General features: G+C 37.2%; 1 protein-coding gene across 1 annotated transcript; it reads left to right on the top strand.

Annotated features, from left to right (window-relative positions):
- The first annotated feature begins 1,190 nt into the window (after positions 1 to 1,190).
- On the top strand, positions 1,191 to 12,609 carry dnajc11a (DnaJ (Hsp40) homolog, subfamily C, member 11a). Its single transcript, XM_007246840.4, has 16 exons — positions 1,191 to 1,339; positions 3,004 to 3,133; positions 3,348 to 3,421; positions 4,186 to 4,287; positions 4,379 to 4,507; positions 5,094 to 5,216; positions 5,298 to 5,371; positions 6,300 to 6,489; positions 8,290 to 8,375; positions 8,511 to 8,627; positions 8,721 to 8,876; positions 9,385 to 9,454; positions 10,781 to 10,838; positions 10,999 to 11,141; positions 12,108 to 12,237; positions 12,347 to 12,609. The coding sequence occupies exons 1-16, from the start codon at positions 1,268 to 1,270 to the stop codon at positions 12,370 to 12,372; spliced, it is 1,680 nt and encodes a 559-aa protein (XP_007246902.1). The 5' UTR covers positions 1,191 to 1,267; the 3' UTR covers positions 12,373 to 12,609.
- The last annotated feature ends 1,070 nt before the right edge of the window (positions 12,610 to 13,679 follow it).

Genomic DNA, 13,679 nt, shown 5'->3' with positions numbered 1-13,679 from the left:
AAATTTAATCGGGATATTCTGTAAACTGTGCTATGTGCTTCTCCTCCAGCTATTCTGAACACTTTTATACTCCACTATCCAAATTAATTGCACAGTCACCTTCTTCATATTGGCAGTGTCAGAACATGGTAGTATCAGGACAAATCTTCTCATTCATTGTTTTTCTTTATTTTTTTATTTAATTAATTTTCTACATATAGAAAAATACATGAAAACAATTAAGGGACACATATGGAATTGCATAGTTAACAAAAAAGTGTTTGTTTTGCCTCCCTGATCTAAACCTGATCAACTAAGATGGTGATTTGGGATGAACTGAAGCTTCACATCGTAAAGAAAAAGCAGCAAGGATTGTTTAGCACCTCCAGAAACTCCTTCAAGACGCTGAGAAAACTATTCCAGGTGACTCTACCTCATAAAAACACGAGATTAAAATACCAAGAGTGTGCAGATCTGTCCTCAAAGATAAATGTGGTACTAAGAAGAGTCTAAAATATAAAACATATTCTGGTTTGTTTAACACTTTTTATTTGCAAAATAACTTTACGTGTTCTGTATAGCGGGGGTCGGCAATAGGCGGCCCGAGGGCCAGATGTGGCCCGCAAGCATGAAACATCTGGCCTGTGAGGTTGTTTGAACTATGATGATCGATAAATAAATATATAAATAAATAATCTGTCCTGCTCAGCGTGATTTTAGTTTCTGCCTGTTCTCCCGATCTCCTTATAAGGGAGTTTTTTCCCCGGCAGTGTCACAAATCACTAGTCGGGGCAGCGGTAGTGTATTGGACCACGACCCTTATGATACAATTCGATCCCGCAAGAGGAGCGGTGTATTTATTTATTTATTTTTATAGTTATTTATTCCTTTTTTATTTTTTGTTTACCTGCTTTAAATTCAACTGTTCTGCAATTGGGTTCAACAACCCTCTGGACTGGAGACCCCTGCTGTACAGCTTTAATGTTTTCAATATTAAAGTTACTACGTAAAAAAAATCATAAAAACATACACAAAAACACATCAATATTTTTGATTGAGTTATACCTTCATCACTACCCTCCTGAGTGAGATATCGTAGGCAGCAAGTCATCAAGTCAGCATTTTATGGGTTTCAGATACAGACCGCTGGAGACAGGCTGAGGCTGTGGCTGATCCTCCGAGTCCGGTAGGGGCGCTAATCCTCCGCGCTGGGCTAAAACCGCGTGGTGGCGGCAGGCGGCTCAGCCCGGAGAGGGGAAGCGCTGGGCGGGGATGAAAGGTTGTAAACATGGCGGCGGCCTTGGAGGAGGATGAAATCGACAATGATGATTATTACTCGCTGTTGAACGTGCGGAGAGAGGTATGGGCTGTGCGTGCGGTGTGTGGGAGTGTGTAGAGCGGGAGTCGGGGCGGATTTGTGCGGGAGAAGAGCTCAGAGATCAGTATTAGACCTGTGGAGCGGATCAGACTGGAGGCAGATAACTACAGCTAGCTAGTTAGTTAGCTCAGCAGTGTGACCCTTCCTTATCATTGGCCACTACAGGAGAGAAGCCAGTCATATTGCTGTAGCTACTGTCTGCTCTTAATAAACACTTATTTAAACTCAGATTTTGAGTTTAACACATTTAAGGAGATGTTTGACCTCAGACATAACGTTATCATCAATGTGCAACTGCATTAATAGCTACCTAGTTAGCTAGTAAACCGATAAAAACCATAGATTAGCTAACCAACAAGTAGCTTAGTCAAGCTAGCTAGCTTTCTAGTACTTTTGTAACAGGTCAGTAGCTAGTTCAGTAGATTAATTATCATTTCAGCTGTTTAAAGCTTGCTGGAGACGTCTGAATAAATTAAACACAGTTGTCACAAAATGAAAGTTAACTAGTGCCTCTGACACTTAAGTTAACCAACGCTAACTTTCGATTTGACTTTACTTAGGACATGCTATGCAAAACAAAGGAACGATTATGGCTCCATTGTTGCACAAAAACCGCTTAGCCAGCTCAGTCTGGTTAAACTAATTTACTTGTGCAGCTCCAAATATAGAATAGAATTGAAAAGTTACTTTACTTCAGTGATTCAGTCCAATATTTAAAACACAAGTAAGTTATTAGATGTATTACACACATAGTGATATAGTGTAAGCATTTATTTCTTTTATTGTTGATTAATTGTGGCTTATAGCCAGTGAAACCCCAAAAATCAGTGTCTCTTAAAATTAAAATATTATATAAGACCAACTGGTACTTTTGGCAGTGTGGGCAATGGACCAAGTCCTGCTGGAAAATGAAAAATCCACATCTCCATAAAAGTTGTCAGCAGAGAAAAGCATGAAGTGCTATAAGAGTTTTCCAGGACTTGATATAACACAGTGGACCAACACCAGCAGATGACATGTCTCTCCAAACCATCACTGATCATCAGTAAATTTCGCATTTTGTTTGTAAATCAAGGGAGCAGAGTCTGGAGGAAGAGTGGAGAGACACACAGTACAAGCTGCTTGAGGTCTAGTGTGAAGTTTCCACAATCAGTGATGGTTTGGAGAGCCATGTCATTTGCTTGTGATCCCATGGTGATCCAATTTGATCCAATTTTACAGGGTTTTTACACTCTCTGTAATGAAAATGTACTGCGGTCAATGTTCTTTAAGTACTGGTGATATCCTTTATATGCTTATTGGTGATAAGATTTTTATATATTCTCCACCTCTACTATTTACATTCCGAGTCTGGAATGGGACTGATTTGAAATGCCATGCTTCTTATTAAAAAATGCGGAGCATCACAATTATTTAAAAGTCACCCTTATAAGGGATAAAATGTATTTAATGTTGCTTTAAGGCATATAAGCTAAGTCTAGTCACCTGTAAAAAAACAATTAAAAAAGAAATAAAAAAAAACTACTTATATACACTAAGCTAAATGCAATGCAACAAAGTTTAAGTAGCTACTGTCCTCTTCTGCATGCACAAAATAGCCTGGATTTAGGTTTTTTAAACAAGTCCTATCTTTCCTCTCCCCTCAGGCCACACAAGAGGAACTCAAGGCATCGTACCGCCGCCTTTGCATGCTCTACCACCCTGATAAACACAGAGATCCTGAGCTGAAGAGACAGGCAGAGCAGCTTTTTAACTTGGTGCACCAGGCATACGAAGGTGAGAGTCTTCATAATCCCCAAACAAACCGTGCAGGAGTTTTGTTTTTACCAGAGTTATAGTGACATTATTTTGGCAGTTTCCCTGTGGATTGTATTTGATACTTTTCTCCCCAATAAATACTGACATTATTTATTTATTATTATTATTATTATTATTATTATTATTATTATTATTATTATTTAATATTGTTTATTATTTTCTGCTTTTCTAGTTCTAAGTGATCCACAGTCCAGGGCTATCTATGACATATATGGGAAGAGAGGGCTGGATGTAGAAGGATGGGAGGTAAGTCATGATTCTGAAGTTCTTTAAATACCTGAAAGCTTTGACTGCATTGAGACCCCATTTACACATGGTTAGTTTGTATGACTAGTATCTGAACTGTATTCTAATGAGATTGAAACCACGTTTATTTTCCAATTTGAAGATTGAAAGTCAATTGCCATGTGGTACGGAATGTACAAATATGCTTCCAGTTATAGATGGTTGCATCCATTATAGATAGTTGCTGTCTTGAAATTCTCAATTTTATTGCCAAAACCCTCCATCGTAATCCTCCTTGCGTAAAAAGGATCGCATGCCTAGATACTGCACGGGGAGGAATTATGGTTGCACTGAATGGGTTTTCGAATGTGTCTGAAAGAGATGGAGCCAGTTGTTTAAGAAATCTGATTTGTGTCTGTATTATATGCGTCTCGGACCATGTCCTAAAGTGATGTAAGCGATCAGATTTGTATCTGTGTAAAATGCATTACTGACCACCTTCTAGTGGTTTTAGAGATCATATTTGTATCTGTTTAAATGTATCTCAGATCAGGATTTGTATCTGTCTCAGACCAACTCACAGACCAACAGTCAGATTTATTTAAAGGTGTAAGTGTTTGGGTGCCTTTACACTATAATGTGCATCCAGGTGTAATCCTGATACTCGATGCATAAAATGACCAGGTGAAAATAGTGTCAGAGTGATTATTATTTATTGCTATATGTAAAATGTTATATTATATGCCATTTTTAGTCACCCATATTGTGCTTGAACTGAAACACAGGTAGTGGAGAGAAAGAGAACGGCGGGTGAGATCCGGGAAGAGTTTGAGCGCCTTCAGAGAGAGCGGGAGGAGCGGAGACTGCAACAGAGGACCAACCCCAAGGTTTGTTTGCTTGATGTTATATTGAGTTCTAGCTTTAGATTACTCTTTGGTTGAATAAGAACTTACGTGTGATTATCATTTCTTTTGACAGGGGACGATCAGTGTGGGTGTAGATGCCACAGATCTTTTTGATCGATATGAGGAAGATTACGAGGAGATCTCGGGTAGTGGCTTGCCCCACATTGAGATCAACAGGATGCATATATCTCAGTCTATAGAGGTATGTGATTTATTTTTTGTTTTGTTTAGTGCATCAGTGTTGGTTGGGGATGTGCTAAATTGTATCATACACAATAATATGGTCATCATTTTTGTATAAAAATTGTAAAAAGCCATGTTATGAAAATTTGCCTATTCTTGTTACGATTATTACGTTATTGACATTATCAAACATTATCAAAAGTACTCAATATAGCCCATTCGGTTTATAACATGGACAAGGTATTTTTTTGAAACAGTATTTTCTTATATATTTCTTTTTATTTAAGTAATGTTATTTAGCAATGCTAATGTCAGATGTTTTTCTGAAAGTTCTTTAAAAGGGTATAACTGCATCATTATATTATAACTGTATCATTAACCTTAATCTTGGTGGTAAAATATCGTGTTGGCAACAATGGCAATAATATTTTTTCGAAAAAGATTAAAAAGAATTTTTGAGACAGACCTAGCTTTTAATTTTGAAGCCTTTCCTTTGCTAAATAAGATGGAGACCTTTAGGCTATCAGAAGTAGGTCTGCTTTTTAAACTGCGTTCTGTGCCAGGCTAATATGTGTGTGTTTATTTTGGGGTGGTATTCTTTTCAGGCACCTCTGACAACATCAGACACGGCCATTCTCTCAGGCTCTCTCTCTACACACAATGGCAACGGCGGTGGAAACATTAACCTGGCTCTGCGGCGAGTGACCTCAGCGAAAGGCTGGGGAGAGGTGCGGACTGTGATTTACTCTTTTAAACACATTCAGCCTGAATGACAATAGAGACTAAATAAACCACTTTGCTGTCTGCAGATTGAGTTAGGAGCAGGAGACACGCATGGTCCTCTTTTTGGCTTGAAGATATTCCGCAACCTGACAGCCCGCTGGTGAGTAATGCAGATGTCAAAGCTAATCTGGAGATAAATTCATGCAGAAGGGATGTAACCTTGCTTTGGCAAGGCCTGTTCTTGGTTCTCCCATCATACAGCTTCAGAAATCTTTGAGTTTTTTGGTGCTTTTTGGGCAAAGTTTTATGTTCTTAAGCTAATAGAGGTGTTTGTTAAGCTAGTACATTAACAAACATAATAAAAGACCTGTCCCAATAATTGTTTTTTTGGGACAATATATTGTTTCCATATATTATGACGATAAACAGTATTATTTCCATCTTAGGACTGTTTCATGGCACTGGTATTTATAAATTAGTGTCAACATATGTAATAATACAATATCCTATTAATGCAATTACACATTACATTAAAATAGCAATAAATGTTTAAATATTAAGAATATTCAGACATTGAAATTGGATTCTAAAAATATTTTAATTTCTTCACTAAAAAAAAAGACTGTCCACATACTTTTCGTTTGTGTTAATGGTCTCTTCTTGCTAAGTAAACACAATAGTCCAAATACTGTACGATAGGTCGATAACGTGATTCTAAATACATGAGAAATAAATACATTGTCACAGAAATAATTAGGACTCTTGTAATTATTTAACACTCAATATAATGTCGTATATTGTACAATAAATCAGTAATATATTTATTTATATTGTGACAGGCCTACATGATTGCATAATTAAATGTATTTTTAACTTTTTAAAATAAAAATCTTGACCCTGGACACAATGTTTCTCAGCTGATTACTTACTTGTTTAGTTATGCTTCTGCTGTATTTACTGTTAATCTATACCTCTATAGTAACAAAAAGTCAAAGAAGTCACTGTTATGCCCTTATGTTCTAAGTATGTGTGTATAGATGTCTGTCACGGTTTGCTGATGTACATTGTGAACTCTGTGTATCCTGCAGCTTCATGACGGCTCAGTGCGGGTTGCAGTTTTCATCGCGTGGTGTGCGTCCAGGAGTCTCCACCATGCTCGCCCGCCACCTGGATAAGAACACAATGGGGTACCTGCAGTGGCGCTGGGGCACTCAGTCCTCCATGAACACCAGCATCGTCCGAGACACAAAGAGCAGCCACTTCACTTTTGCTGTTCAGGTCAGTAACGTAATGTTAATAACAGAGGAAACTTTCAGACAACTGTGATAAATGTACATAAAATTGTAGCTGTTTGAGAGGGAGGCCTTTATGAGGAACTGTTATTTGTTTTTGTTCATTTTTGGGCAGCACTCACATGTTTCATGAGTCCAAATGCAAAATATATGAGCTCACCCAAATTCACCAAGCATTTTTACTTATGCTCTTTTCTACCACGTGCCCTCCCTGACACTTCTCTTCTCCTATACGACCTTTCTTCTCTTCTCCTTTGAGATCATGCACAAATTCTCAGATTTCTTTTTTGTGCTTGCGGACTGTTCAGTTCTGTTCTTGCTGACTGCCAATAATAATAATTCCTGCTGCTGCTTCTCTATATTCTTGTTGAAGGACGATAATGTGCTCTGTTAAGTTGTAGAGTTTTTAATGTCATGTTTTTCCTGATGATTTTGTTTTTGTTGGATGTTATGCAGTATGAGCTTACTAATTGTTGCTTAAATGTTAAAGTGTGCCTAGGGTATGTAAATAATAATTTTCCTTTAATTTTTCACCTAGATATACTTAACTGTTATTTATCAAACAAAAGTCACTGCTCTGGTATAATGTGGGGAAACGCAGGTCTATTCATTTTCATTTCCCTCAGCACAATGAACTTTGACTGACATGCTTTGACTTATAGTGCTGGGTGTGCAGAATATGGCTAAATATGTAAGACAATACAACAAACACTGTGGCATACAGCAGTAGGGGTGTGACGAGACACTAATATCACGAGACGAGACACGATACTGGGTTCACAAAAACGACACGAAACAAGATTTAAAAATAAAATTTTAAAGAAAACGTCAAAAATGAAAAATGGCTTGAAAACTAGTTTTATTTGAAAAAATCATATAACGCAAACTTAACAGACTGGTTTCTCTCACACATTGATTCTATAAGAAATAGAAATAAGAACATTTCTGTATATAAGAGACAGAATTTTTTTTTAAATACGGTACAGAGCTAAGGGATTTGTACAGCTGCCTATAAAACAGTCACGTGTAGGATTTACTTACAGTATTTACATATGTTTTGTGTCTTGTTGGTCACTCTGTTACTGTTTATTGTTTCCACTGAAAAGCTAGAATGCAGCCAGACATACAACTTAAAATAGCAGAAGCATCTTCTATACAAATGCCCGAATTTTTCACTTGTGCTGGGAGCTGCTCTCACTGCTCAGCCACCACACTCGCTGCTATCGCTACTGGGTTGCCAGATCCCTCTTAAAAAGTCCACACTAAACTGTTTTTAAGGTTTAACCTTGGCGAGAAATATAGTCACGTTTTAATCTTGCGTGCCACGAGATCTCGTTACACCCCTACACAGCAGTCCAAAACACAGTTTTCACAAACTGTATGGCAATTGACACGGTTAATGAAACTAAACTGTTTTCCTGGTCTTAAAGCAACCCATTTGTGTCATAACTAGAAGACGTGTTTTTCTGGACAAGCTGAGACATGCAGAACTGTTACTGAAAGTGAAAGAAGTGTTTGGACTAACATGGTTTTGTAATGTTATCAAATATACCCGAATATATTTCTGGTTACGCATTCCTTGCATGCATCATCCAACCCACTTACCAGAGATACATACTGTAGTTAGCAGCGTACTGAGCTTGGAGTAGCAATTACGACATTGCTTTTCTTACTATTCTATGTCTTCAAGCTGCTGTTTTAAGGTATAAATTCTACATATTGATATTGAAATTTGTGTAATCTTTTTTTTTTTTTTTTTTTTTTTTTTGTTATTTCAATTGCACAGCTCGGAATCCCACACACATTTATTATGATGAGCTACCAGTACAAATTCCAAGACGACGATCAAACCAAGATCAAGGGTTCTGTAAAGTATGTATCTTATAATGTTTGTTTCTGGATGTTATTGATTATAACTGTATTGATATCATGATCCTTTTTATGCTTTAATTTTAGATTCCAACTTTGAGCCTGTTTTTCACGTGACTGTGTCTATTTTCTCTGCAGATCAGGGTTTTTTGGCACAGTGGTGGAGTATGGTGCTGAGACTAAGATCAGTCGACACAGCGTTCTTGGTGCTACTGTCAGTGTTGGAGTACCGCAAGGAGTCTCTCTCAAAATCAAGTACGAAACATGATCTGATTATATATAGACATTAATAATATTCTTTACATAATCATTTTTTTTAATTGTGTTGTAATTATTTGTATGCTTTAGGCTGAACAGGGCCAGCCAGACGTACTTCTTTCCGATACACTTGACAGACCAGCTCCTCCCCAGCGCAGTGTTCTACGCCACTGTTGGACCTCTTGTTTTTTACTTGGCCATCCAGAGGCTTGTTATCAAGCCGTACGTGCGCGCCCAGAAGGAGCAGTAAGTCTTTCAGTGCCCTCACACACTTAGAATTGAGAGTTTGAGAACAATATAAGACCTTGGAAGTAATGAGAAGTGGTTAAGGGTTGTTTCCAAAGTACTAGAACTGAATATCTAAGTGGAAGCTTAATTAATTGTGTGTGTTTTTGAGAAAAAAAAAAAAGAGAGAGAGCCAGTCTCTTAAATTTCTACACATAATCAGCAATGTGTTCTTGAATCACAATTCTGCTTTGACATTCAAACCCGACTGTCTTTAATTTCACAAATTTCAACACTGACCTTGTAATTTGACCTTGTTATAACTACACATTTAGTCTTCTCTTAGACTTATTTGCTTTAGTTTTTTATATGTTTGTGCTTTGCTGAGAATGTTTAAGTGTAGGAAGTGCTGAAAATAAGTGGTGCTTATTTAAATAAACATACTAATGCAGAAGGTAGCTTAGTATAATTTTATTTTGTTATGGTTGGTTGTGAATTACATTTGCGTTTGATTGCTCCCTCTCTTTAGGGACCTGGAGAAACATCGGGAGAGCGCCGCGTCTGACATCGCCAAGAAGAAGCAGGAGGCAGAATCTGCTGTGAGTCCACAGATCTCTGCTGATTAGATCTGAGCAGTATGGTTAAAATATTATATAACAAAATTCAAAGAAATTTTCACAATACGTCAGAGAGTAATCAGATTTTTGCTTTGCATACAGCCAATGACTTATAGAATAATATGCAACGTTAACATTATGTAAAGCCGCAGTTTTGATCCACAGTATGAACATACATCGACTGAAAGATGAAGATTATTTGAATCCTTCAGTTTCAGCATAGCTCTGAAATAGTTTAGTCTCTATTTTATGTGTTAAATGCTGCTCACTTTTTTCTGGTACCATATCTGATTTCATTCATGTGCAGACTGAAAAACCTGAGAGCTCTCTTAATAATAATAATAATAATAATAATAATAATAATAATAATAATAATAATAATGATATTATTATTATTTATAACTATAAGTCAGCTTTTCAAATAGTATTATTTATTTAAATTATAAGAAGGTGGGGTTATACGTAGAATGAAGTGATTGGCAGCCTTGGCTGGAACAGAGTATCTATTACATGAAATAATAGTAGCTGTAGTTGACCTGTCCGACAATAAGCTAGTCAGTCATACTATAATGGTTCTATTGAAATATTTATCAGGGTTCGTATGGTTATGAAAAACCTTTATGTTTCAGTTTATCGATTGGGAAATCTATTTTGAGCTACAAATACATCAGCTCTGAGTTAATTCAGTAATTTAGCCCTACACAATAGAGCTCTCAGGATCTGACACACATTTTATTATTAAAGATTGTGTGTCAACATTTTTATCAGGTTTATTTTAGGCCTGTTATAATACATTTGACTATAGTTTTTTTTTTATAGTTGATTTTCGGTTTTATTGTCCATGTCTGCACTGATGTTGTATGGTCATGAAAATTTGCCTTGAAAGCATGAAAAAGTCATGAAACAAATCCTGAAAATGTATTGGTTAAAACATGTATAACCCTGATTTATACTTGCTGGATGAACTGTGAATCCAGTAGGGGGTGAGGGGAAATGCTTTGTCTCTGGGGGGGGGGGGGTCTGAGACACTTGTTATGTGTAAAGGGGGATGGGGCTTCTAAATGAGTAGGGGAGTCTGGCTTGTCTGGAGTCTGGTTGCACATTTGACAACATGGCAGACATTTTTGGCTTAATTTCTGTAGAATGAATGAGAAAGGAACCACAGTATCCATGTTTTGTACAGTCATTGATGTGCAATGTTGCAGTTTTTACACAGGAAGAATGCAGTCTTAATTGCTGCACTGTTTGAGTAAATAATGTGTGCCTTTGTGGTAGGCCTTATTTTGTATGTGTCCTGTCTTTCTGTAGGTTCTGCTGATGCAAGAATCTGTGCGAAGAATCATTGAAGCTGAGGAGTCTAAAATGGGTAAGAGAGCTATTTCCACACACAGGACAAAAGTATTGGAAGAAGTAGTCCTGAACCTGCTATTACAGTTACAAAGGGGTGGGGGGTGGTGTGGGGGGTATGGGGGTTAATGTAATATTCTTCATTAACAAATTACTTTTAATTTGTCTTACGTTATCAGGCCTTATCATACTCAATGCCTGGTATGGGAAGTTTGTGACCGACAACAGTAGGAGGCATGAAAGGGCGAGAGTCATAGATGTGACCGTACCTCTTCAGTGCCTGGTGAAGGACTCCAAACTCATTCTCACAGAGGCCTCAAAGGTAACATAATGTCATGCCTCAGTAAATAATTGACATCATGGTTACAATAAAAAAATATTAGATATGTAGCCTACAGGTATAGTAATTATTTTTGGTATGTGCTATACATGCCTAAGATAGCTAGTGCTGTTATCTAAGCTAAGCTAACTTAGCCCTGGCAATAGTTTGTTTACTGAAAGACTGGTTGCGTTAGTTTCTTTTATGTGAATTTCAAGTCTTTAGCACATGAAGTATTTAACAAGACTTGGACAGAGCTGAACCTCTGTCTCAAAATCATGAAGTACCTTCCTCAGTCTCTACTTGCTGTATCCATCGTTTTACATAAAACAAAACTCCTGTCAAGCTTTGTAATTGCAATTATAAACAGTTCATAAAATTCTGAAGAAGCAGTGACAAAAAAAATACTACAGTGCAGACACTGATATATACAGGTCAACTTTAGTGTTATGCACATCAAATGAGTCTCAGTCTGCTAGTAGGAGAGAGGTGGCCATGTCTGATAATGAATTCAAATATGGATGAAATTCTGTTCATAAATTTTATCCATTTATGAACACAGAGCTTTACTGTAACAATCGACATAATAATACATAAAATATTTTAGTAGACTAAATAAAATAAAAATCTTTTTTCCTATTAATATTCCTCAAAACAAAGGGAAAAAACAAAGGTACATATTACACATGTTGACAAGTTGACAGGAGCACTGTGTTTAATGTGGAAGTTTAGCAACATGTCATGTTAAGCTTAGCTCCAGCTGGTTTAGCTTTGGCATTTTCGTCATTTGTGTTACTGTTGTACCGAACTGTAATGTCCAGTATGCTATAAGAACAGAACCATGATTTCTGTGTATTGTTCCACCCCCAGCTCTAATTATATTGCTTGTATTCATGTATAACATTTTTTGAGTAGAAAATATCAAACCCAAATATTAAAATTCTGCTTCTGTTTTCCACATAATCTCAGGCTGGCTTACCAGGCTTCTACGACCCATGTGTGGGTGAGGAGAAGAGCCTAAAGGTGCTGTATCAGTTCAGAGGCGTCATGCATCAGGTCCTATCTGGTGACACAGAAGCACTCAGGATACCAAAACAATGTATGTCTACTGCTAGTCTTTTTCTGTTTGTTGTTTGTGGTTTGAATCACAATACTAATCTAAAGATACATAGCTGATGTTTTTCTTTTCTTTTTCTTCTGCATTCCAGCTCACAGGATAGATAATGACACTTAGGAACCGTTTTCTTCAGTGCTGAAAGGGACAGCTTGGACTGGCGTTGAGGACAAGCGGATTTTGTTTTCTAGGGACTTGGATATTCCCTGTGGCCTAAAAGTCATTCATATGCATATATATAGATATACCTTTGTGCAATTTTAATTGTTATACAAAAGGGCATGTTTAAAAACTGAGTCCACTGGAAGAGCGCATGAATTTGTTAACTTCAAGTTACTTGAAACACGGTGACTTGACTTGTGTCAGAAACCTGAAAGAATTTCTAAAGGATTTCTTACCTTCCATGTAATTCTGGCCTTGTTTTTTTAGTATTTAAATTCTCTCCTCCCCCTGAAAAAAATGCTCACTGTACTTGCATATGAATGAACTGTACTGGAGTGTTTCCAGGACACAACAGTGCCTGTATTCAGCCCTCGTGTGAGAGAGCTATTTCACTATACAGACATCAGAGGGTGAACATGCTGCTGCTGAACCAAATCATAGAATCACACTAAGTATCGCCACATTTGTTTATCATATTTTTCATCTTTCATATGTGAACACCAGCATACATTATTGGCGCTTTTCCACAACATGGTACCATCATACACTACTCAACTCTGCTTGACTCTACTTGCTTCTTAAAACCTGGTACCCGGTTCATTTTTTCCACTGCCTCAACTCCACCCCTTGTCGAAATGTAGCTGATGCAGCTCAGAACGACAACACAGTAACAACAGAGGCTGGTGAAGGGGTTGGGTTCCAGGTTCTCGGTTTGTGGCCTTTAGCACTCTGCAGAGTGACGATTCTTTCTGGACATAGTGTGAAATGCAAGGTTAACACATTACATTTTAGTCACTAATCGAATTGCTTCGAACCACGAGCGAGCAAGTAATAAATACCCAAATTTAGATACCTGGTGCCAAAGTTGCCTAAAGAAAAAGCAAGACAAAATGCAGTAGAGTAACACTGAGTTGAAAATAGTAGTGTATTTATGTACCTAGCAGTGGGATAGTGCCATATACAAGCTTCTTATTGTATGGTGCTGAATTACCTTATATTGAGGTAACAGCCTAAAAATCTACAATATACAACAAAACCCTCAATCATTTTTGTTTGGTTGACTCTAAAAAAAAAAAAAACATTCACCATTCCATTTCTTAAGATCCCATTCTCAATTAAAAGCACATGACTTCTTTTCTAATACTGCCTTAGGAACCTGTTACAAATTAATTTTCTGTGCAAATAAAGTAGTGATCCATAATATTAATACATGTTCATATTTACAACTTTCCTATTATTGTGTTGGGAGTCTAACCAAATCTTAC

The sequence above is a fragment of the Astyanax mexicanus genome, chromosome 13 (assembly GCF_023375975.1).
Source record: "Astyanax mexicanus isolate ESR-SI-001 chromosome 13, AstMex3_surface, whole genome shotgun sequence".
NCBI classification, from domain to species: Eukaryota; Metazoa; Chordata; class Actinopteri; order Characiformes; family Acestrorhamphidae; genus Astyanax; species Astyanax mexicanus.
Note: the sequence above shows the minus strand (reverse complement) of the source record. Positions and strands in the feature narration are given on the sequence as shown.